The 26231-nt window shown below is 47.6% G+C and overlaps 1 protein-coding gene and 1 pseudogene across 3 annotated transcripts in view; one reads left to right on the top strand and one right to left on the bottom strand.

Annotated features, from left to right (window-relative positions):
- The window catches only part of RBM20 (RNA binding motif protein 20), a 534741-nt gene that overhangs the window by 60560 nt on the left and 447950 nt on the right, over nt 1-26231 (bottom strand). For all 3 annotated transcript variants that reach the window (XM_068258701.1, XM_068258700.1, XM_068258699.1), the window contains 2 exons: nt 9762-9863; nt 3661-3782 (listed from right to left, as the gene is read on the bottom strand). In XM_068258701.1, coding sequence (XP_068114802.1) covers nt 3661-3782; nt 9762-9863 — 224 coding nt within the window. The remainder of the gene's footprint in view (nt 1-3660; nt 3783-9761; nt 9864-26231) is intronic.
- LOC137535781 (large ribosomal subunit protein eL20 pseudogene) lies at nt 10007-24523 on the top strand (annotated as a pseudogene).

A 26231-nucleotide genomic window follows, 5' to 3' on the forward strand; every position in this document is an offset into this window, starting at 1 on the left:
GTAACAACTCTAGAAGAGTTATTAAAGACAGGAGAGAAGCTTAGTGAATTGAGGCCTAGGTGCGCTAAGGGGCCCAACGTCCTAATCACAGGTCGTTTTGAGGCATTTGTTTTCTAGACTACTCCTCACGGTTTAGGGCCCCAGGGCAGTATAGGAACCCCACAAGTGACCCCATTTTAGAAAGAAGACACCCCAAGGTATTCCGTTAGGTGTATGGTGAGCTCATAGAAGATTTCATTTTTTGTCAACAGTTAGCGGAAATTGATTTTTATTGTTTTTTTCACAAACTGTTGACAAAAAAATAAAATCTTCTATGAACTCATCATACACCTAACAGAATACCTTGGAGTGTCTTTTTTTTTTCTAAAATGGGGTCACTTGTGGGGTTCCTATACTGCCCTGGCATTTTACGGGCCCAAAACTGTGAGTAGTCAGGAAACCAAATTTCTCAAAATGACTGTTCAGGGGTATAAGCATCTGCAAATTTTGATGACAGGTGGTCTATGAGGGGGGAAATTTTGTGGAACCGGTCATAAGCAGGGTGGCCTTTTAGACGACAGGTTGTATTGGGCCTGATCTGATGGATAGGAGTGCTAGGGGGGTGACAGGAGGTGATTGATGGGTGTCTCAGGGGGTGGTTAGAGGGGAAAATAGATGCAATCAATGCACTGGGGAGGTGATCGGAAGGGGGTCTGAGGGGGATCTGAGGGTTTGGCCGAGTGATCAGGAGCCCACACGGGGCAAATTAGGGCCTGATCTGATGGGTAGGTGTGCTAGGGGGTGACAGGAGGTGATTGATGGGTGTCTCAAGGTGTGATTAGAGGGGGGAAATAGATGCAAGCAATGCACTGGCGAGGTGATCAGGGCTGGGGTCTGAGGGCGTTCTGAGGGTGTGGGCGGATGTTTGGGTGCCCTAGGGGCAGATAGGGGTCTAATCTGATGGGTATCAATGACAGGGGCTGATTGATTGGTGATTAGTGGGTGATTAGATGGCAGAACAGATGTAAACAATGCACTTTGGAGGTGATCTGAGGGTAGGTCTGGGGCAATCTGATGGTGTGGGTGGGTAATCAGATTGCCCGCAAGGGGCAGGTTAGGGGCTGATTGATGGGTGGCAGTGACAGGGGGTGATTGACAGGTGATCAGTGGGTTACTACAGGGAAGAACAGATGTAAATATTGCACTGGCGAATTGATAAGGGGGGGTCTGAGGGCAATCTGAGCATGTAGGCGGGTGATTGGGTGCCCGCAAGGGGCAGATTAGGGTCTGATCTGATGGGTAACAGTGACAGGTGGTGATAGGGGGTGATTGATGGGTTATTGATGGGTAATTAGTGGGTGTTTAGAGGAGAGAACAGATGTAAACACTGCACTTGGGAGGTCATCTGATGTCGGATCTGCGGGCGATCTATTGATGTGGGTGATCAGATTGCCCGCAAGGGGCAGGTTAGGGGCTGATTGATGGGTGGCAGTGACAGGGGGTGATTGATGGGTGATTGATGGGTGATTGACAGGTCATTGGCAGGTGATCAGGGGGGATAGATGCATACAGTACACAGGGGGGGGGGGGGGGGGTCTGGGGAGAATCTGAGGGGTGGGGGGTGATCAGGAGGGAGCGGGGGCAGTTTAGGGTTAAAAAAATAGCATTTATAGATAGTGACAGGGAGTGATTGATGGGTGATTAGGGGGGTGATTGGGTGCAAACAGGGGTCTGGGCAGGGGAGGGTCTGAGGGGTGCTATGGGCAATCAGAGGGAAGGGGGGGCAGGATCAGTGTGCTTGGTGCAGACTAGGGTGGCTGCAGCCTGCCCTGGTAGTCCCTCGGACACTGGGACCACCAGGGCAGGAGGCAGCCAGTATAATAGGCTTTGTATACATTACAAAGCCTATTATACTATGTACATGCGGCGATCCGGGTGCTAGTAACCCGCCGGCGCTTCCGAACGGCCGGCGGGTTACAGCATGAGGGGGGCGGAGCCAGTCGCCGGCGGCTGATCGCGTCACGAATGACGCGATCGCCGCATAACCACGCCTGCCGCCGCCTCCGCCGATGGGCGTATTGCGGTCGTTTAGGCCCAGTCTTTGCCGCCGCCCATCGGCTGGGGGCGGTCGGCAAGTGGTTAAAGAAAGAAATGGAAAAAAATAATTTCTCAGCTTTTGGCCATTATAGTTTGAAATTAATACATGCTACCATAATTAAAACCCATGTACTTTATTTACCAATTTCTCCCGCTTATTACACTATTTAAATTATGTCCCTATCACAATGTATGGCGCCGATATTTAATTTGGAAATAAAGGTGCATTTTTTCAATTTGCGGCCATCACAATTTAAAAGCCCATAGTTTAATAAATCATATTAATATACTCCTTTGACATGAATATTTAAAAAAAATCAGACCCTTAGGTAACAATTTATGTCTATTTTTTTTTTTTTAATATTGTATTTTTTATTTTATTTTTTATTAAAACTTTTATGTGGGTATTTTTTGATGTGGGAGGTAAGCAGGGGGTTTTAAATGTTTAAAAATGTATTTATTAAATACAAAGTGGTTTTTGGTGTAGTTTGTTATTTGGCCACAAGATGGTCACAGTCAAAAGGTCCTGGGAGCGATCGATCTCGCTCCCAGGAAGAAGAAAGAAGACCAGGAACTTTTTTACCTCAGAAAAGCCGCAGCGTCTGAAGAGGCGCTGTCGGCTTTTCTCCAGGGGGGGGGGGTTTGATTTATGAAAGGGATCTATAATCCCTTTCATTGATCGTTGGGCTAGCGGCTGGAGCGCGCACGGGGGGGGGGGCGCGGGAGCACGCGCGACACGTGGGAGTGCGCGCAGCCTAACTGGACGAGAATTTTTGTCCAGTTAAGCTTAAGCGGTTAAGCAATAGGTGCAGAGCTGAAACGCTGCATTCACGCAGCAGAACAAGGTCTTTAAACCCCCCAAATCCCCAGGGAAAAATTCGGGGATAGCATCCTGGTAGAGGCAGAGCTTTGCGCTGTAGCTCTGCCTCTACTGGAATCAATCTCCACTGATCGCTGCCTCTCCCTACCCCTCTGTCTTCTTTCACTGAGAGGGGCAGGGAGAGGCGCAGTAGAGGCAGTGCTACTGCGCAAAGCTCTGCCTCCCCCAGGCAGCAAAATCCACAACCTTGAAAGTCGTGGAATTTTGCCCCGTGATTTTGGGGGTGTAATCACATTGTTCTGCCGTGGGAATGCGGCATTTCAGCTCTGCACATATTGCTTAAGAGAAATAGCCTGTAAAAAGAAGTATTTTTAATGTCTTCAGTCTCTCTTTAACCCCTCCTGTGCCCAAAGTGCAGCCATTAACTTTGCTGGGTAGACTTAAACTTGAGTCAATAAAAAACTCCAATATTCAACCCTTTTAAGTTGGAATTTGACTTATATACGAGGTCGACTTGTATTAGAGTATATATGGTAAGTAAAATAACATGAAGCCTGAAAGCTCTGGCCCAAGAAGATGAAACTTAGCTTTCAGGCTCGCAGCATGTATAGAGTCTTTTTGTATGTAGACCAACAAGAAAATAACTACCAGATCCCCCCACATTCTTCATACAGCCACTGTGGATCACCACATTTTTCCACACAGTTACAGCAAAGTTCACAATATACTTTTCATCCGGCAAATTGTGACTGGCTAATGCATACCTGTAGGTTTCTGTAATGCACCCGACTTCGACAGTGAGAGGTTTTGGCAGCTTCTTCACTGGTGTAGAAAAGGCCACAAAGTTTGCAGTAGAATCCAGTCCTCGGAACAACAAATTCCACACCTTTCACAGAGAAACATAAATTGTTAGGAACCTTCCAAACTGTTTGTTCTGCTTTTAGGCTAAATTGTAATCACCAGCAGGCTATTGACACTGATTTAGGGTGTCTGTACACACATGCAATTTGATTGCCCAATTTGCTGTTTGCGCGTGGGGGAGCGCGGCTGTGCGTGTGCTGTGGGGGGGGGGGGGGAGGGGGAGTGTCGCGACCGAGGCCTAGCTCCTGTTTTTTTTTTTTTAACAGACCTTTTAGCTAGTGATACATTAACAGAAGTTCCCAATTGTGACTAAGCAATCCCATCACTAGCCAGCTATATGGTCTGTACCATAACCTGCAAAGAGCAGCTGATGCTGATTAATTACCCTCTATTTTATATTGAGAGAGGGAAGACAAATCGCTAAATGCAAATTGCTAATCTCTTTGTTTTATATGGTAGAAATATACATTGAAATGCAAGGGCCCCAAATTATGCAGAGCATGGTAGTGTGAGGCCGTCCTAAATGTTTTACTTCACTTTCTGAGTAACCAAGCAGCTTAGAATGACCCACACCACTAGGAAAGTATAGGGGGTCAAAAGAGACCGAAAAACCCTCCTACTAAAAAAAAGCAATGCTTGGTGTGATATGCCTTCTTAAAACAGAAGGAAACTTGCAATAATTCAGCTATAAGTGAACATTTGTGGTTACCTACAATGCACCACTACTGTGTGCAAATTATCTTTCTTTAAACTTTCACTATCTTTCTTTAACTTTCTGCAAACCTTATCTTTGAATACCGTACTTAAAGGACCCCTGACCCAAGGCAAAGCTACCTAAACTAAGCTCAGTGGTAGGTTCATGCTGAATCCACATACCCGTGCATTGCCCATTCCTCTCCTGGCTCCCCCAGCCCTAGTAATCACTCCTTTGAATTTGGCTTAAAGCGGACCCAAACCAAAACATTTTTTAATTCAAAATATTTCGTTGCACCACTCTGACACATACAAAGATAAATAAACACCCTTTCAAACCTATGAGCATTTCAGTGCATGCTTTTCAGCCTTCTCTTTTCATTACTAGGGTTATACAGGTGGCAGCCATTAGCAATTCCTCTCCTTTGCTGGACACCAGTTTGCCGGATTCTGTCCCGGCAATATGAAAGGAAGGGAGGGGTTCCTCCAATGAATGTAAAATATTTTATATTTGTCATCGTGCAGCTGAAAAAAGGCTGCTATTTATTATTATAATTTAGAAAATAGATTTTATTTTTGAAATCTTGTATTTTTAATTTGGGTCCACTGTAAGCCAAAACTAAATAAATTCCGTCAGAAAGAGGCAGACTTGCCGTGATGTTACCTCCTATCACCCTCCCATTCCCACTTCTTAAAGTGATCCTCCGGACTAAAAATCTACTCAGCAGAACTGAAAAGGCTTGGTGTTTCTATTACAGTTTCACAGCATCAGAACTTTGTTTTTCTTACCAAAGCATCATTTTTAGCTGCATTTTCAGCTAAGCTCCACCCATCAACGGAAAAAAAGCTGGGCTTTTTTTCCCTGATGCTGTGCAGAGCATGATGGGATTGCCTATGTTGTTATTCACGTTGCCTAGCAACTGGGAGAGGCGCTCAGGACACAGGACAGTTGGAACTGTGTCTCATGCTCCCTGTCACCTCCTTTCAACCAAAAAGATGGCTGCTATCATGAAATCAAACATTTGGCTGTTCTTTTAAAACAGGGTGGGTAAGAGATTATATTACCTATCTATTTTAATTAACATAACTAATGTAACTTAATGACAGTATGTTTGTTTAGGCTGGAGTTCCTCTTTAAGGTGACAGAATGGTGCAGGAAAGAGGAGATAATGGGAGGGTGATGGGAGGGAACATTGCTATAAGCCTGCCTCTTAATTTTTAACATTTGACTTTAGGCAAGTCAAGTTTATCAAGGACTGACTTAAAGGGGAACTTCAGCCTAAACAAACATACTGTTATTAAGTTACATTAGTTATGTTAATTAGAATAGATAGGTAATAAAATATTTTACCCACCCCGTTTTAAAAGAACAGGCAAATGCTTGTGATTCATGGGGGCTGCCATCTTTGTCATGGGGGCAGCCATCTTTTTGGTTGAAAGGAGGTGACAGGGAGCATGAGACACAGTTCCAACTGTCCTGTGACCTGATAACCCCTCCCAGCTGCATGTGCTAGGCTTCAAATGTCAAATTCAAAATGTTAAAAAAAAAAAAAAAAAATTGCACCAAAACAGCAGAACGAGAAAACATCAGAAATCCCATCATGCTTTGCACAGCACAAGGGGAAAACTGCCCGGGCAGTTTCCTTTCTGTGCAGCTAAAAATGAGGCTTGTATAAGAGAAAAAAAGTTCTGATGCTGTGAAACTGTTAAAGAAACACCAAGCCTTTTCAGTGCTGCTGAATCGATTTTTAGTCTGGAGGTTCACTTTAAGGGACCAGGTAAAATGAGGAGAGGAACGGATAAATGCACAGAGGTATGTGCACCCAAGATGAAAATACATCTTCAATGCTTACCTTAGGGCAGCATGGTGGCGTAGTGGTTTGCACTCTTGCAGGCGCAAAACTAGAAATCACTGGACCCCCTGCAAAACTTTGGATGGGGCCCCCTAGCGCCCCCCCCCCCCAGGTGCCCCTAGTATAGCTAGGCACAGGTGACCCAAGCATAGCCAGGCACAGGTGACCCAAGCATAGCTAGACACAGGTGCCCCTAGTATAGACAGGTAGAGGTGCCCCCAGTATAGCTAGCCAGGAGGGGGGGGGGGGGGGAGGGACTCATGAGGGGGAACAATGGCCCCAGAGCAGTGGGGAGGGGGGCCAACTCCCCATCCCCCACCTCGGGATCCCCCGTCAGCATTTCCCCCTCCATTGTTAACTTTAGCATGAAGCAGGCATGGAACATGGACATACCTCTTCCGCATTTCATGAGGTGTTTATACTCTAAAGTGCTTGACACTACTTCCGGTTTATCAGGAAATAGCGTCAGGCGCTTCAGATTATGACCACCGCTGCATGGAACGCGGAACAGGTATGTCCACGTTCCATGCCTGCTTCATGCTGCATTTAACGATGGAGGGGAAGTGGTGATGGGGGAACCCGAGGTGGTGAGGGAGGGGGGTAGTGAGCCCCCCCCCCTCCTCGCCGCTCTGTGGCCATTTTTCCCCCTTAAAGGGAAGGTTCAGGGTGAAGCCCAAAAAAAAAATCCACTTACCTGGGGCTTCCTCCAGCCCGTGGCAGGCAGGATGTGCCCTCGGCGCCGCTCCGCAGGCTCCCGGTGGTCTCCAGTGGCTGACCTGACCTGGCCAGGCCAGCTGCCAGGTCGGGCTTCTTCTGTGCTCCAATCTGCGTTTCACGCGGGCGCGCTGACGTCATCGGACGTCCTCCGGGCTGTACTGCGCAGGCTCAGTAGTTCTGAGCCTGGGCAGTACAGCCCGGAGAACGCCCGATGACGTCAGCGCGCCCCCGTGAAACGCAGATTGGAGCGCAGAAGAAGTCTGACCTGGCAGCCGGCCTGGCCAGGTCAGGTCGGCCACCGGGAGCCCGCGGAGCGGCGCCTAGGGCACCTCCTGCCTGCCACGGGCTGGAGGAAGCCCCAGGTAAGTAGATTTTTATTTTTTTTGGCCTCACCCTGAACCTTCCCTTTAAGTGCTGTGCTTCCTCTTGCCCCCAAAATCGACCCTGGGCGGGCCCCACTGCGGCTGCATTCTTTGCAGCCCCTATTGTTACACCACTGCACTCTCTTGCCTTGTACCGCTGGGTCCTCTGTTTGAATCTCAACCAGGGCTCTATCTGCACAGAGTTTGTATGTTCTTCCCAGTTTCTCCCCACATCCCAAACATACAGATAGGTTAATTGGCTTCCTCATAAACTGGCCATAGACTACAATACTTCCGCTACAGTGCATTTAAAGGGAAGGTCTGAGGTGGTTAACCACTTGAGGACCGCGGTGTTAAACCCCCCTAGTGACCAGGCCATTTTTTGATAATTGGGCCACTGCAGCTTCAAGGGCTCACTGCAGGGGCACACAACTCAGCACACAAGTGATCCCCCCCATTTTCTCCCCACCAACAGAGCTCTCTTGGTGGGACCTGATCGCTCCCCAGATGTTTTTTTTTATAAATCTTTATTAATTTTTTAAATAAACGTAACCATTTTTTAAAATTTATTTTATATCCCTCCTGCCAGCTAAGGTGCTGTAGATCGCAGCACTGTACAATGTTAATAGATGCGAAACCGCTGTCCAACAGTCTCCGAGCAGCGATCGCTGCTGGGAGACTGAAGGCATAGCGGAGCTCCGTCATTCATGCGGAGATGCGTGATCTGCAATCCCATAGCCATTCACGCCAACCGTGGCGTGGAGTGTTCCTGGGGCTGCCACCGCGTTCATGCCAATTGGCGTGGATCGTTCAGCAAGGGGTTAAAAAACAAATCTACCTGGGGCTTCCTCCAGCCCCTGGCAGCCGTCCTGTGCCCTCACCACAGCTCTGGTGTTTCCTGATCCCCTCCAGTGTAGATTTCAACCTCGCCAGGTCAGCATCTGCTGCGCTTCAGCGTGCTGCTCACGGAGTCGCACTGACGTCATCCGGACTGTACTGTGCAGGCGCAGAGCTACTTTAGTTGAGCAGTACAGTCCGGATGATGTCGGCGCAACTCCATGAGCCGCACGCTGAAGCACAGTAAGCATCTTGTACCAGTGGGGAGTATCCCTGGGCCTCCAGCTGGAAACGGAGCTGCGGCGAGGGCACAGGACAGCTGCCAGGGGCTGGAGGAAGCCCCAGGTAAGTAGATTTTAGTTTTTTTAATCACCTCAGACCTTCCTTTTAAAGCTAGTATTCTAGACAACTTCAGAGAAACCATAAACATTTAGAAAAAAGTTTTTTGCAGTATTAATATTATAGTAAATACATTAAAAACTGTCTTAACTTTGGGCCTTCACAAATGGGGCAGTGAATCTCAGCAAAAGAGTACTATGCATTTTGTGTAAATGTGCATGAGTGCCTATTAATTTTTATGGCAGCACAGTGACCTAGTAGCTAGTCCAGTTACGTCACAGGCCAGGATTGTACCCAGAACTCTAGTGCTGTGAATGTGCACTTCTTATGTTCTACCCATGTTTGCATGGGCTTCCTCTGTGCACTCTAAATACCTTAAGGCCTGTTCCCACCTCGTGATTTTCCCAATGACTGGCAAAAAATTTTTTGAGCAACGAGCAATCGTTTATGCGATCTCGCAATGTGGGTACAGGCACACAATCACACAAATGTTGCTTAGCCAATGAGTTTATTGGTCTAGCCAATTGCCCTCAAGAAGTTTTGGGTTTTTTTGAGGGGGGGGGGAGCTTATACTCAAGTGTATACATAGCACGTAAAAGGGAAAGAGGCGCCCTGATATAATAAAAGCATCTAAAATCAGCTTAAAATCGAAAAGTGATATGAGGTAGCTTACCTCAATGACGAAACCTCTGTAGTTAATACAAGGGATTTTTATTAGCACAGGCTGTGCTAATAAAATCCCTTGTATTAACTACAGAGGTTTCGTCATTGAGGTAAGCTACCTCATATCACTTTTCGATTTTAAGCTGATTTTAGATGCTTTTATTATATCAGGGCGCCTCTTTCCCTTTTACGTGCTAAGTATACCCCCGAACACATCCTGTCCAAGGGGAGGTGGCAGACCACCAGTGGAGTCCCCACAGTGGACTCTGTCCCCTTTTTTCCACTAAGAGAGCGACCATCCTTCCGGTTCTGGCTAGGACCACCCCGAGTGGAGTCGGGTTTATTGTCTCCACCTGCTTCCTGTGGTTGGTTGCCCCAAGCAACCTCCCTTTGTGAGTAGTGCTTTTAATTTATTTTATTTTATTGTGGTCATTGACATATTGCACTACTGGGCTCCCGTTTTTTGTCTCCTGTGACTTTTTCTACAGGGTGTTCATCCACCCCTACTACAAAATTGTCAAGTGTATACAGTTTACATACCCAGAGGAATCTTCAGCTCAGTGAACACATCGTCCTGCTCCCAAGAAGGTGAAGTATGAATTTCTTTTGTTTCCAGATCTGGTTCTTCTGGAGACTTAACTTCTAGTGACAGAAAAATACTGAAATCAGAAAGCAGGTAGGAATACAATAGCTGGGTACACACATTACAGAACTGTCCACAAAACGGTCATTCCTTATAATTTCTGTTGGACTTCTGGCTGAACAGTGTGTTGTGTGCTATGAAGATGGCAGGGAGCAGCTACTACAATGCCATCAGCCAAGGATTGTCCATCTTGGTAAGTCAGTGAAGGGGTGGCCACATGTGTTAGATGAAACCTGTACAAAACGAGGAAATGATAATACTTCTTGTGCTCTTCCCATGCTGATTTATTAGTTCATCAGAAGTGGGGCTCACACTCATCTGTGGTTATGTGGAACCAACAATCTAGATGTTATTGGACGCTTTGCATGTATCCACTGATTTATGTTAGTTTGGTAGTAGGGTGGGGTGGAGGCGCCCAAAATACAGTATATTGATGTTAGAACTTTAAAACGTAACGTGTAAATGAGAGATAATTGCTTATGTCTCCAGAAGATACGGACACCAGTTCTACTGGAAAAATATTTATAAAAAAAAATTGACAACGCATTTTGCGGGTCATGGCACGCTTGCTCAGGTCAAGCCTTAGCTGCATAAGGAGTAGAGTGTAGTGCCCTTTTAGCATCATAAGCAGTAGCGCAGGCTTATACGGTATAACCCACCTTTTTGAGTATATAAGCATATATACATTTGTCTCCCTATACCTAATGATACCTAATGATACTGCACCATTGGGCTCTCTCTGCTTCTCGTTTAGGTGCTTTTGGTCTCTACAAGAATCGCTGAACCCCTTCTTATGTTAGTTTGAACTGAGGTCACTTGCTATTTTGCTCTGGAGATGTGTACACACATCTGATTATTACCTGAAATGATCATTAACATTCATTTTGGCTGAGCAAAATTCTAAGATGTGTATGTAGTGTTAAGATGCCCACCAATGATACAATCTTACCACCTCTATGTCATATGAAGGACTACCTAAATCAGGCTTTCTCAACCAGGGTTCCTTGAGCACTCTGCAGGGGTTCCTTGGTATTTTCCCCTATCGTGGGGGAAGTATAATAGAGCACACTATAATAGGTGGTACTGTAACAAGAAGCACCCAATTGGGGAGTCAGGAGACAGTATAATGAGTGGCAGTGTAATAGGGGGATAGTGAAATAAACAGCTACACATACTTTTAAAGACCATGCCACCTGCAAAATAAATGCAGGGGTTCCTCGAGATCCAAAAGTTATTTGCAGGGTTCCTCCAGGGTAAAAAGGTTGAGAAAGGCTGACCTAAAGTATCTATACAATGTACAGTATATTCACTTAGTTTGTACAATCTTACCAAATCTAAGTCCCTCGTATCACATAGAAGTAGTAAGATTGTACATTTAAGATTGTATCATTAGTGGGCACCTTTAGGGGCCTTTCACACTGTAACGGTGTGGTGCGGCAAATTGCTGCACTGCTACCGCAGCTTAATGAAAACCTATGGGGAAGTTCATACATCCCACGTTGCGGTACACTGTGCTGGAAGTGCTCTATCTAACGCTAGCGCAGAACTACGTTACCGTGCGGCACCTGCGTCGGCCGAGAAGCCATGCTAGTCTATGGCAACGCAGAGTTTTTTTAAATAGTTGGCGTCGTGGCATGCAAGCATGGAAGAATATTTTTACAATATACTTCTGTATACAGAAAGCAGGAATTGACCGCAAGCGTGCGCCACTTCCTGCTTGTAAAATTGCCAGCCGGAACACTGTGTATTATGGTGGTGTTTCCTGAAGGCCTGTCTTTAGCAGTGCGACGGGAGCGACCCACCGCATCACTAACGCCAATTTACAGTCTGAAACCAGCCTCAGTGTTACAACTCTAACCAAGACAGTTGACACCATGTGGTCATAGAAATAAATGTCTAAACAAAAATCAATAAACATGGCCCCCTGCTGATTGATTGTTGGCTATATCTCCCTGTCAATAATATCTTATTGACTGGGAGTAGTGGGGAATAATAACCATGAAGCTTTGCTGTGCATCAAGTTGTACAAAGCCGTTGGTGATGGTGTTTCTACAAGTTCTGGAACAGCTATCTTCAGAAATCTGATCATAAGTGAGTGCTGGTTACTCCCAAGTCGATATTCAATCAGTGCGATCTGTCAGTTCCTGGATTGAGTAAAAACTTTTTTATGCAGAGGCACAGCAATAGCAGCTGTTATAATAATAAACATTTGTATAGCGCTTTTCTCCTGTCGGACTAAAAGCGCTCAAGAGCTGCAGCCACTGGGACATGCTCAAGAGGCCACCCTGCAGTGTTAGGGAGTCTTGCCTTGAACACCTTACTGTATAGGTACTGATCCCAGCCAGGATTCGAACACTGGTCTCTGAAGTCAAAGGCGGTGCCCTTAACCAGTACACTTCCAGTTATGGAGCCTGTAAGGTTGTGTATAACATAGCAGCCATATTGTATCGCATGGAAGCCATATTTTTCATTTTTCTATTTGCTGTGTATCTTTCAGAGGGGTATGTATGTTAAGCGGCCCCTCTGGCAGCTGGCTTCATGGAGTTCCTGTATGTAAATGTAAATGAACTCTGCATTCAGTGTCCAGCAGGAAAAGCTATCATTGTCCACATTGAATATGCACAATTGAAGGTAAAGAGGCGCCCTGGTTGAAATAAAAGCATCTAAAAACAGCTTAAAATCGAGCCTCTTGAGGCTCCCTTTGCCATATCGACTTGTTCATTTGGCACTTTTATTGGCCTGATGAAGCGGGCTTGGACCCGCGAAACGCGTTGCCTGTGCTAAATAAAAATCTTTTGTCATATACAAGGATTTCGTTATTGAGGTAAGCCACCTCATATTATTTCCTCGATTTTAAGCTGTTTTTAGATGCTTTTATTTCAACCAGGGCGCCTCTTTACCTTCAATTGTGCATAGCTATACCCCCAAACAATCTGTGTTTGAGGGGTGGTGACAGACCACCTGTGGGTGCCCCACAGTGGACACCTGTCCCTACTTTTTCAAGGAGAGCGACCACATCCAGGTCCCGGCTGGGACTACCCCGAGTGGAGTCGGGTTTATGGTCTCCACCTGCTTCCTACGGTTGGTTGCCCTTGCAACCTCCTTTTGTGAGTAGTAATTTATTGAAATTTCTTTTTTCAATTGCATACTAATATACTACACTATTGGGCTCCCGTATTTGTCTCCTATATTTTTTTCCCTGCAAGGTGCTGAGACACCCCCACTACACTATATATCCACATTGAATAGATCAATTACGCTGGATAGGCAAATGAACCTAGACATTCAATTAGGAACTGTCTACCTAGCCTCTGATTAGGAGATGGCTAATTAGTAGAGTTGGGCCGAACCTCCGATTTTAGGTTCGCGAACTTCCGCGGAAGGTTCGGTTCGCGTTAAAGTTCGCGAACCGCAATAGACTTCAATGGGGATGCGAACTTTGAAAAAAAAAAATAATTATGCTGGCCACAAAAGTAATGGAAAAGATGTTTCAAGGGGTCTAACACCTGGAGGGGGGCATGGCGGAGTGGGATACATGCCAAAAGTCCCGGGGAAAAATCTGGATTTGACGCAAAGCAGCGTTTTAAGGGCAGAAATCACATTGAATGCTAAATGACAGGCCTAAAGTGCTTTCAAACATCTTGCATGTGTATACATCAATCAGGTAGTGTAATTAAGGTACTGCTTCACACTGACACACCAAACTCACCGTGTAACGCACCGCAAACAGCTGTTTGTGTAGTGACGGCCGTGCTGGACTGGTGCACACCATGGCGAGAGTGCAGGTTTTGGTGGCTTTACAGCCCATATGGTCGCCTGGCTGATGTAGCTGAATGACAGAACAGTGACTGTCCAGCTGATCAAATTTGGTCTGACCACAATGAGGCAACGACCTTATTATCGTGGGTGTGCCCCCCGAGACACTCATCTAGGCGCCGGTCATTGCTTCATTGTGATACGCAAGCCCCTTCACCACGGCAAGGTAATGATCACGAAGGGGAATGGGCGCATGTACATGCCTTTTCTTTTGTTCAGGATACTTGTATGGAGTGGGCACCGCTACATCCCACCAAAATCCACGACAGTGCACGACCTGGTTAGCAAGTCCAAAAGTCACAAGAAGGAGAAATGGTCCGCACTTGTCAGTGAAGATTTCCTTTATTAATGGACATATCCAAGAACATCCAGGGCAAACATCACATAGCTGACATGTTTCGGACTAACCGTCCTTAACATAGCTCAGCTGAGCTATGATTAAGGATGGTTAGTCCGAAACATGTCAGCTATGTGATGTTTGCCCTGGATGTTCTTGGATATGTCCATTAATAAAGGAAATCTTCACTGACAAGTGCGGACCATTTCTCCTTCTTGTGACCTTTTCTTTTGTTGTTGCAGCTGCCCGCAGTGCAGCCAGAAAAATTAGGCAGTCATGTACACGCACCAGAAAAATTATTACAGCGGCCGCTGCTAGCAGCGGCCTAAAAAATTCTGCAATCCGCCTGGAGTCCCGGACCCTGTTGGTGGTGGCGGAGAAGGTAGTCAAGCGGCCTGCAGGCAGACATGCTGTGTGGAGGGACTGGGAGCGACTTAGTCTTCTTGGGGCAGGCCAGGCAGCCAGTCACACGGCGTGCAGGCAGAGATGCTGTGAGTGCGGGGACTGACTTAGTCTTGGGGCGGGCAGCAGCCCTCCGGGATCCATGCCTCATTCATTTTGATAAAGGTGAGGTACTTAACACTTTTGTGACTTAGGCGACTTCTCTTCTCTGTGACAATGCCTCCAGCTGCGCTGAAGGTCCTTTCTGACAGGACGCTTGCGGCAGGCAGGAGAGAAGTTGGATGGCAAATTGGGACAGCTCTGGCCACAGGTCAAGCCTGCGCACCCAGTAGTTCAAGGGTTCCTCATCGCTGTTCACAGCAGTGTCTACATCCACACTTAAGGCCAGGTAGTCGGCTACCTGCCGTTCCAGGCGTTGGTGGAGGGTGGATCCGGAAGGGCTACAGCGAGGCGTTGGACTAAAGAACGTCCGCATGTCCGACATCACCATGAGATCACTGGAGCGACCTGTCTTTGACTGCGTGGACACGGGAGGAGGATTAGTGGCAGTGGTACCTTGCTGGCGTTGTGCCGTCACATCACCCTTAAAGGCATTGTAAAGCATAGTTGACAGCTGGTTCTGCATGTGCTGCATCCTTTCCACCTTCCGGTGAGTTGGTAACAGGTCCGCCACTTTGTGCCTGTACCGAGGGTCTAGTAGTGTGGCCACCCAGTACAGGTCATTCCCCTTGAGGTTTTTTATACGGGGGTCCCTCAACAGGCAGGACAGCATAAAAGACGACATCTGCACAAAGTTGGATCCAGTACCCTCCATCTCCTCTTGCTCTTCCTCAGTGACGTCAGGTAAGTCAACCTCCTCCCCCCAGCCGCGAACAATACCACGGGAAGGTTGAGCAGCACAAGCCCCTTGCGATGCCTGCTGAGGTTGTTCTCCTGCCGCTGTCCCCTCCTCCTCCTCCTCCTCCCCCAAAGAAACACCTTGCTCATCATCCTCTGAGTCTGACTCGTCTGCTGCACACGACTTCTCTTCTTCCTCCTCCTCCCCCCTCTGTGCTGCCGCAGGTGTTGAGGAAACAGCTGGGTCTGATGAAAATTGGTCCCATGCCTGTTCCTGCCGTAACGGTTCCTGGTCACGCTCATTCACAGCTTCATCCGCCACTCTACGCACAGCACGCTCCAAGAAGTAAGCGTAGGGAATTAAGTCGCTGATGGTGCCCTCACTGCGGCTCACCAGGTTGGTCACCTCCTCAAACGGCCGCATGAGCCTGCATGCATTTTCCATCAGTGTCCAGTTGTCGGGCCAGAACATCCCCATCTTCCCAGACTGTTTCATTCTACTGTAGTTGTAGAGGTAGTGGGTCACGGCTTTTTTCTGTTCTAGCAGGCGGGAGAACATGAGCAGGGTCGAGTTCCAGTGAGTCGGGCTATCGCAAATGAGGCGTCTCACCGGCATGTTGTTTTTGCGCTGAATTTCCGCAAAGCGTGCCATGGCTGTGTAAGACCGCCTCAAATGCCCACAGAACTTCCTGGCCTGCTTCAGGACATTCGCTAAGCCAGGGTACTTTGCCACAAATCTTTGAACCACTAGATTCATGACATGTGCCATGCAGGGTATGTGTGTCAGCTTCCCCATATGCAAAGCGGCAAGCAGATTACTGCTGTTGTCGCACACCACGTTGCCTATCTCCAGGTGGTGCGGGGTCAGCCACTCATCCACCTGTTTCTTAAGAGCAGCCAGGAGAGCTGCTCCAGTGTGACTCTCCGCTTTGAGACAAGACATGTCTAAGATGGCGTGACACCGTCTTACCTGGCATGCAGCATAGGCCCTGCGGAGCTGGGGCTGTGTAGCTGGAGAGGAGAACTGCCACTCAGCCAAGGAGGAGGAGGACAGCGAAGAGCATGTAGCAGGAGGAGAGGAGGTGGCAGGAGGCCTGCCTGCAAGCCGTGGAGGTGTCACAATTTGGTCCACTGCGCCCTGCTTGCCATCGTTAACCACCAGGTTCACCCAATGGGCTGTGTAGGTAATGTAGCGGCCCTGCCCGTGCTTGGCAGACCAGGCATCCGTGGTCAGGTGTACCCTTGACCCAACGCTCTTCGCAAGAGATGACACCACTTGCCTCTCAACTTCACGGTGCAGTTGGGGTATGGCCTTTCTCGAAAAATAAGTGCGGCCTGGCATCTTCCACTGCGGTGTTCCGATGGCCACAAATTTACGGAAGGCCTCAGAGTCCACCAGCCGGTATGGTAACAGCTGCCGAGCTAACAGTTCCGCCACGCCAGCTGTCAGACGCCGGGCAAGGGGGTGACTGGCCGAAATTGGCTTCTTCCGCTCAAACATTTCCTTCACGGACACCTGACTGCTGCTGTGGGCAGAGGAGCAGGAACCGCTCAAGGGCAGAGGCGGAGTGGAGGAGGGTGCCTTTGAAGGTGGAAGGGAGAAAGCGGCAGAAGCAGATAATGCACCTGATGGAGGAGGAAGAGAAGGAGGGTGGCTTTGCTTTTGTGTGCTGCTGCTGCTTTTGCTCAGGTGGCCATCCCATTGCTGTTTGTGCCTTTTCTCCAGGTGCCTTCGTAAGGCACTTGTCCCTACGTGAGTGTTGGCCTTTCCACGGCTCAATTTTTGTTGGCAGAGCGAACAGATGGCTTTGGTCCGATCTGAGGCACACACATTAAAAAATTTCCACACCGCTGAGCCACCCTGGGATGTGGGCACTATGGGGACCTCAGCAGCTGATGCGGAAGGGCAAGTTGGCTGGCTGTACATAGGTGGCGATACATGGTGCCGGACTCTGCCACCAGCTGTTTCTGACGAAGAGCTGCCCCAGCTTCTTTCAGCAACTTCTCTCCTCCTACTACTCTCTAACTCCCCCTCTGAACTGTCCCCCTCTTCATCTCCTCTATTGGGAACATACAGAGGATCCCTATTACCGTCATCATCGTAGTCATCCTGCCCAGCTTCGCTTGCCTCAGACAAATCCAAACTTGCACCATCAGTAGGTCCTTCATCCTCCTGATACGTTACATCCATAGTGTTGCCGCGTAACTCAGACATATGAGCTGGTGAAAATTCATCTGGCTGTAACAACAATGGCTGTGCATCAGTGATTTCACCACTAAATAATTCTTGCGAAGTGTCAAATGCAGCGGAAGTGGTGCTAGTAGTAGCGTTGGTGGCTGAGCAAGATGAGGTGTTCTGTGTCGCTAAATACTCAACCACGTCCTGACAATCTTGGGAGGTGATGGGACGTGCCTTCTTCCGAGCACTGTACTGTGGGCCAAGTCCACACGAAATTACATTTACACGACCTCGCGCAGACCTGCCGGGTGGCCTTCCTCTGGCTCTGGCACTACCTCTTCCTCTACCTGTTTTGTCCATATCGGGTATGCACGGAGTGGTATATCACACTGCGTGCACTCACGTAGGTAGGTGGGTTCACTTAACTGCACAGGTATGTGCACTGATGCGGTGGGTTCACTGAACAGAACAGGTATACAGTGGCGGGTTCACAGAACAGGTATGCAGTGGCGGGTTCACTAAACAGAACAGGTATACAGTGGCGGGTTCACAGAACAGGTATGCAGTGGCAGGTTCACTGAACACAACAGGTATGCAGTGGCGGGTTCGCTGAACAGGTATACAGTGGCGGGTCCACTGAACAGAACAGGTATGCAGTGGCGGGTTCACTGAACAGGTATACAGTGGCGGGTCCACTGAACAGAACAGGTATACAGTGGCGGGTTCACTAAACAGAACAGGTATACAGTGGCGGGTTCACTAAACAGAACAGGTATACAGTGGCGGGTTCACAGAACAGGTATGCAGTGGCAGGTTCACTGAACACAACAGGTATGCAGTGGCAGGTTCACTGAACAGGTATACAGTGGCGGGTCCACTCAACAGAACAGGTATGCAGTGGCGGGTTCACTAAACAGAACAGGTATACAGTGGCGGGTTCACAGAACAGGTATGCAGTGGCAGGTTCACTGAACACAACAGGTATGCAGTGGCGGGTTCACTGAACAGGTATACAGTGGCGGGTCCACTGAACAGAACAGGTATGCAGTGGCGGGTTCACTGAACAGGTATACAGTGGCGGGTCCACTGAACAGAACAGGTATGCAGTGGCGGGTTCACTAAACAGAACAGGTATACAGTGGCGGGTTCACAGAACAGGTATGCAGTGGCAGGTTCACTGAACACAACAGGTATGCAGTGGCGGGTTCACTGAACAGGTATACAGTGGCGGGCCCACTGAACAGAACAGGTATGCAGTGGCGGGTTCACTGAACAGGTATACAGTGGCGGGTCCACTGAACAGAACAGGTATGCAGTGGCGGGTTCACTGAACAGGTATGCAGTGGCGGGTTCACTGAACAGGTATGCAGTGGTGGGTTCACAGAACAGGTATGCAGTGGTGGGTTCACAGCACAGGTATGCAGTGGTGGGTTCAATGAACAGGTATACAGTGGCGAGTCCACTGAACAGAACAGGTATGCAGTGGCAGGTTCACTGAACAGGTATGCAGTGGTGGGTTCACAGCACAGGTATGCAGTGGTGGGTTCACAGAACAGGTATGCAGTGGTGGGTTCACAGCACAGGTATGCAGTGGTGGGTTCAATGAACAGGTATACAGTGGCGGGTCCACTGAACAGAACAGGTATGCAGTGGCAGGTTCACTGAACAGGTATGCAGTGGTGGGTTCACAGCACAGGTATGCAGTGGTGGGTTCACAGCACAGGTATGCAGTGGTGGGTTCACAGCACAGGTATGCAGTGGTGGGTTCACAGCACAGGTATGCAGTGGTGGGTTCAATGAACAGGTATACAGTGGCGGGTCCACTGAACAGAACAGGTATGCAGTGGTGGGTTCACAGCACAGGTATGCAGTGGTGGGTTCACAGCACAGGTATGCAGTGGTGGGTTCACAGCACAGGTATGCAGCCAGACAGGAACAAGTTAAGCCTAACTAATCTTTCCCTGAGAGACAGTCTGCAGCAGCTCGCCCTACTCTCACCAACGCAGGCAGCACACGAGTGACCGTAATGGCCGCCGCTGCCTGCCTTATATAAGGGGGGGTGGGGCTCCAGGGGCTAGTGTATCCTAATTGGCTACACTGGGCCTGCTGACTGTGATGTAGAGGGTCAAAGTTGACCCTCCATGTGCAATATGGGGCGAACCGAACTTCCGCAAAGGTTCGCCTGCGGGACGCGAACCACCGAAGTTCGCGTGGAACCGTTCGCAGGCGAACCGTTCGGCCCAACTCTACTAATTAGGCCAATAGCAGCCATGTCCTTACCTTTGATCTGCTAGAAAATACTGGCTCAGATGTGTTTGTCAACTGTAACCTGTGCCCCCAGCAAGGAAAGAGGTAATTAGATAACGACCCCCTCTTTTGTCCTGCATCCTGAAAAGGTGTTGCATTACTTTGAACTTTTGTATTCATGTAAACAGCTACCTGTTGACCAAATATACAATCCGGACTGAGTCTGGACAGTCGGAAGCTAAGACAGGAAAGCTTTGAAGTTGCGTGTCACAGCCAGAGAGGATATGACAGGCGTTCTGTGCTGTCACACCTGAGGAAATGGGATTATTCCTGGATCTGGACATTTGAGTGGCCCCGGGCCACAAATTGTGCTATAAAACATTAGCTAGGAGGATTTAGAGTTGTAGTTCTTTGGAGATAGCAAGACGCTAGGACTATCCTCGTCTGACCAGCAAGCGCGTTCTCCTCGCCACAACACTCTATATACTGGTAACGTTGATTCCCATTTTTATTTTTGCAACTGTCTTTTTGTGTATCTTTGTTTCTTGTACTTTGTAATTTTTACTTTGATTTTGTAAATATTTTGTATATATTTTCCATTTTTTTTCTGGAATATTAAACCTTTATTTAATAAGTTTGATTTCTGATGTACTAAACTATCTCATAGCCTAGAAACAGACTGCAGTGTAACTTACGTTACAAGTTCAATGCCTGATTGTGCCTTGCTACTGTACGATTGTATTGTGTGCGAGGCGTTCCCGTGTTTGGCCTAAGCGCAAAGCTGACCCAAATACGAAAACGCGGACTGCGTGCAGATCACTCCACAGCAGAGTGGGAATCGTGGAAGTGTCTAGCAGCAGCTAGTGATGGCAGTGAGAAGTGCTTTGAGGGGCAACATCCTTGTTGTAGCTTGAAGATTAGGTATCCAGGCATAGGTGCCCCCAGTATACGTAGCCAGCTATAGGTGGTGCCCCAGTATAGGTAGCCTGGTGTAGATGGAGTACATTTGAAATCGGCGCCAGTAGACTTGGGCGCAGGATACAGCGGTATATGGCTGATCCTGCTTCTGCACAAGTCCGGGCCGTTTTAATTACTATTCCCCCTCCAGGCCGCCATGGATAGTGGGGGAATGAAATAATTCGGCTTCCAGCGGTTGCTGGAAGCAGAATTATTGTGTTTTTTAACCACCTTAGCGGTATGGACGAGCTCAGCTCGTCCATTACCGCCAGAGGGTGCCGCTCAGGCCCTGCTGGGCCGATTTTGATCAAATAAAGAGCAGCACACGCAGCCGGCACTTTGCCAGCCGCGTGTGCTGACCGATCGCCGCCGCTCTGCGGCGATCCGCCGCGAGCAGCGGCGAAAGAGGGTCCCCCCAGCCGCCTGAGCCCTGCGCAGCCGGAACAAATAGTTCCGGCCAGCGCTAAGGGCTGGATCGGAGGCGGCAGACGTCAGGACGTCGGCTGACGTCCATGACGTCACTCCGCTCGTCGCTATGGCGACGATCTAAGCAAAACAAGGAAGGCCGCTCATTGCGGCCTTCCTTGTTTATTTTGGGCGCCGGAGGCGATCAGAAGAACGCCTCCGGAGCGCCATCTAGTGGGCTTTCATGCAGCCAACTTTCAGTTGGCTGCATGAAATAGTTTTTTTTTTATTTAAAAAAAACCCTCATGCAGCTGCCCTGGCGATCTTAATAGAACGCCAGGGTGGTTAAGCAACTTCGGCTTTGTCTTCTGACTGAGCCGACGTTACTCACTGAGCGCCGCTATAGACTGATTCCTGTTATAGTCTATGGCGGCGCTGGTTGCGCCCAAATCTAGCAGCGCTGAAAAGCACTGCTCCGTGTAGATGCCCCCAGTATAGGTAGCCTGGTATAGTTGGTGCCCCAGTATAGGCCAGCAAGATACAGGTGCCTCAGTATAGGTATTCAACCATATGTGGTGCCCCGGTAGAGCAGAAGGAAATGGCAGCGCTTCCAAACAGATAGTCAATTCAGATGCAGCGTCTGTTTGGAAGCGCTGCCAATTCCTTCTGCTGTACAAAACTATACTTCAGGCTAGCTACCTCCATGGGTGTCAGCTTGCATTAAAATTTTAGAATTTAGATTAGTGTTAGCACATTATTTGCATTTGATTTGTATTCAAGGTGTGTATTTAGCCTCAAGGGGCTGGGCATATCTCTGGAGCTTTCACTTCACTTGCAGCCTGTGAGCGCTGCCCATTGCTTTCTGTCTTTTGAACAAAGGTGCCCCGGGTAGGTATAGTTGCCCCAAATATAGGTAGCCTGGTATGGGTGGTGCACCAGTATAGGTTAGCCAGGTACAGGTGCCCCCCAGTATAGGTAGCAAGCTATAGTCGCCCCAGTATACAGTGGCTTGCAAAAGTATTCGGTCCCCTTAGTTTTTTCCACATTTTGTCACATTACTGCCACAAACATGAATCAATTTTATTGGAATTCCACGTGAAAGACCAATACAAAGTGGTGTACACGTGAGAAGTGGAACGAAAATCATACACGATTCCAAGCATATTTTCTAAATAAATAACTGCAAAGTGGGGTGTGCGTAATTATTCAGCCCCCTTTGGTCTGAGTGCAGTCAGTTGCCCATAGACATTGCCTGATGAGTGCTAATGACTAAATAGAGAGCACCTGTGTGTAATCTAATGTCAGTACAAATACAGCTGCTCTGTGACAGCCTCAGAGGTTGTCTAAGAGAATATTGGGAGCAACAACTCCATGAAGTCCAAAGAACACACCAGACAGGTCAGGGATAAAGTTATTGAGAAATGTAAAGCAGGCTTAGGCTACAAAAAGATTTCCAAAGCCTTGAACATTCCACGGAGCACTGTTCAAGCGATCATTCAGAAATGGAAGGAGTATGGCTTAACTGTAAACCTACCAAGACAAGGCCTTCCACCTAAACTCACAGGCCGAACAAGGAGAGTGCTGATTAGAAATGCAGTCAAGAGGCCCATGGTGACTCTGGACGAGCTGCAGAGATCTACAGCTCAGGTGGGGGAATCTATCCATAGGACAACTATTAGTCATGCACTGCACAAAGTTGGCTCTTATGGAAGAGTGGCAAGAAAAAAGCCATTGTTAACAGAAAAGCATAAGAAGTCTCGTTTGCAGTTTGCCACAAGCCATGTGGGGGACACAGCAAACATGTGGAAGAAGGTGCTCTGGTCAGATGAGACCAAAATTGACCTTTTTGGCCAAAATGCAAAAACGCTATGTGTGGTGGAAAACTAACACTGCACATCAATCTGAACACACCATCCCCACTGTCAAATATGGTGGTGGCAGCATCATGTTCTGGAGGTGCTTCTCTTCAGCAGGGACAGGGAAGCTGGTCAGAGTTGATGGGAAGATGGATGGAGCCAAATACAGGGCAATCTTAGAAGAAAACCCCTTGGAGTCTGCAAAAGACTTGAGACTGGGGAGGAGGTTCACCTTCCAGCAAGACAACAACCCTAAACATAAAGCCAGGGCAACAATGGAATGGTTTAAAACAAAACATACCCATGTGTTAGAATGGCCAGTCAAAGTCCAGATCTAAATCCAATCGAGAATCTGTGTCAAGATCTGAAAACTGCTGTTCACAAACGCTGTCCATCTAATCTGACTGAGCTGGAGCTGTTTTGCAAAGATGAATGGGCAAGGATTTCAGTCTCTAGATGTGCAAAGCTGGTAGAGACATACCCTAAAAGACTATCAGCTGTAATTGCAGCAAAAGGCTGTTCTACAAAGTATTCACTCAGGGGGGCTGAATAATTACGCACACCCCACTTTGCAGTTAATTATTTGTAAAAAATGTTTGGCATCATGTATGATTTTCGTTCCACTTCTCACGTGTACACAACTTTGTATTGGTCTTTCATGTGGAATTCCAATAAAATTGATTCATGTTTGAGGCAGTAATGTGACAAAATGTGGAAAACGTCAAGGGGGCCGAATACTTTTGCAAGCCACTGTAAGTAGCCAGCTACAGGTGGTGCCCTAGTATAGGTAACCAGGTACGGGTAGTCCCCTCAGTAAAGGTAGCCAAATTTAGGTGGTGCCCCAGTATATAGGTAGCTAGGTATAGGTGGTTCCAGCCCCAGTATAGGTAGCTAGGTATAGGTGGTGGCCCAGTATAGGTAGCCTGTAGCCAGGTATAGGTGGTGCCCCAGTATCGAAATTCCGCTGTAGCAGGCTCACTCATCTGCTCCCCACGTTCAAGCAATGTCACTCTTCTCTCAGTGCTGGAACGCGGTGTGCTGGTAAGTGCGCCACAGGACCGCAGCCAGTACATGTGGCCCTTCCACGCTTGGGGGGGTCCATGGCCCCCAGAAGCCCTGGGCCCCTCACTGCAGTGTCAGTTGTACCCCTCCCCCCCTGATGGCTGCCCACGGTTAAAGTGTCAGCCCCACCTACCTATAGGATGCAAATTTTTGCACTCAACCATGTTGTTGCAAAGTCATGATTCTGTTATTTTGTAAAAAGATGAAAAAGGCAACTTGTGGGCAAGTCTTTGAGAAATTCTCACTGAAGGGAAAAGAAAAACGTCGGCATCTTGGCTACATTCTAACTCTCGCAGTGGAACACATAACAATAGAGTACAGAGACTTGACCACAGCTGGTGCTGTGACACAGTGCTATCGAGGTATGGGTGCACACCATTGTGCTGGTGGTGCCCAGTCTATTTACATCATGAAAGTTTAGGTGATTCCTGCCAACAGGTGTCTCGGACCTGCCATCAAGCACTTCTATGACTCAAGATCAGGTTCCCCCTGCAGCATAGAGTTCTGCATCCCTGGCACTAGCCCCGCTTCACTACCAAGAGACCAAATACCTTATTTTAAGCAAGGGGAAAACTTGCTCATGTTCTTTGGTCAAATAAAATTATTTGTGAAAAATTATGCTGGGGAAAAAAAAATGGAGAGCAGTAACTGCCGGATCACAGATTTTTCAAATATGGCTGTATAGTTAAAATGTGGAACCATTTATCACGTCAACCATCTGGGTTAAGAGCATCGAGCATTGGAATAACCTAATGTGGCTGTAGGACAGGCAGACTCATCAGATGTCATCAGATGGGTGAAAAATAATACAGGAATGGGATGGAATAAACTCAGCTGCCTTCTTCAGTCCATCAGTAATAGCCAAGTAAGTGGCCATGTCTAATATTGCTGTGTAAAGATGATCATTGATGTGTCAGATATAAAGCTCCCAGGCTTCGTCTCTCCTAAACGTTTCCCTGGCAATAGCCCACATGCCCTCTTGAAAGTTATCTACTAGCCAAGACCTCTAAGTTCTTCAGACATGAACTACTTATAACAGATACTTTTTAATTTTCTTAAAATAAACTTTCCGGGAAATATCTTCTGAAACACAAATGACCTTTTAAATATGAAGCTTAAATAATTATGGATATATATTCCAAATATCAGTGGCAACTGCGATAGGCTTACTAAGAGAAGACTTATGCAGCCCATGGTGTTAAAGGGGATTCGTTATAATGCAAAAAAAATTTTTTTAAGCGCCAAGATTTTTATTAAAGCACACCAGAAGTGCAAGGAATAGGGAGGCTGACATATTTATTTCATTTGAAAGGTCCACTACAGGGAAAAAAGAAAGCAGTTGAAATCTGACAGAACCGGCAGGTTTTAAACTAGTCCATCTCCTCATGGGGGATTCTCAGGGTTTTTTTTAGTTTTCAAAAGCATTTACTGAATGGCAGTTGCTAACTGCCAAAAATCAATCGTGTAGGAAGGCTGGTTGGTATCTTACTATTTTGGCAGTTAGATTTATCAACTTTATGCAGGAAATCCTTTTCAAAACAAAGAAAACCTTGAGAATCCCCCATGTGGAGATGGACTAGTTCAAACCATGGGGGTTCTGTCAGATTTTAACTATATATATATATATATATATATATATATATATATATATATATATATATATATATATATATATATATATATATATACAGATTTGCATATCTTGCTACGATCATCAGCCTTTCCACTGCATATAATAAAAAGGAAATGTGCTGTGGAATTTGGCTATTTGGAAAATAGGTTTAGACAAATCACTGTAATTTGCTAGGAGCTGCATGTATGAGTAAGCAGACACTGTCCCATTCTCCCATACTCTTGCTGTACTACCAGAGACAGCTGTGGTCTCACAGAATCCCTTCTCAAGTCTTGTACAACCTGCCTGTTATTCAGAGCTGGGACAAGGTCCTCCAGCACCCAAGGCTGAGACACTAAAGTGCGCCCCTCCATTCCTCCCACCTCAGCCGTCGCACACTGATTGTTATTAGACTAAGAGACGCCCCAAGGCCCCCAACACCTTAATCTCTAGTTATCTGGCTTGCAGTCACTGCCATGTGTCCCCTTTCCTTATTTCTCTCTGCTTCAAACACAATAGGGGATTGATAGCTAAGGCCCGGTTCACATTAGCGGTCGCCGTCCGGAATCGCCGTGCCGGAGCCGGACCGCATGCAGAACGGACGGAACGGACGCACGGCATAGCAATGAAAGCCTATGCGTCCGTTCACATGCGTCC

Source organism: Hyperolius riggenbachi, chromosome 10, assembly GCF_040937935.1.
Source record: "Hyperolius riggenbachi isolate aHypRig1 chromosome 10, aHypRig1.pri, whole genome shotgun sequence".
Classification (NCBI taxonomy): domain Eukaryota; kingdom Metazoa; phylum Chordata; class Amphibia; order Anura; family Hyperoliidae; genus Hyperolius; species Hyperolius riggenbachi.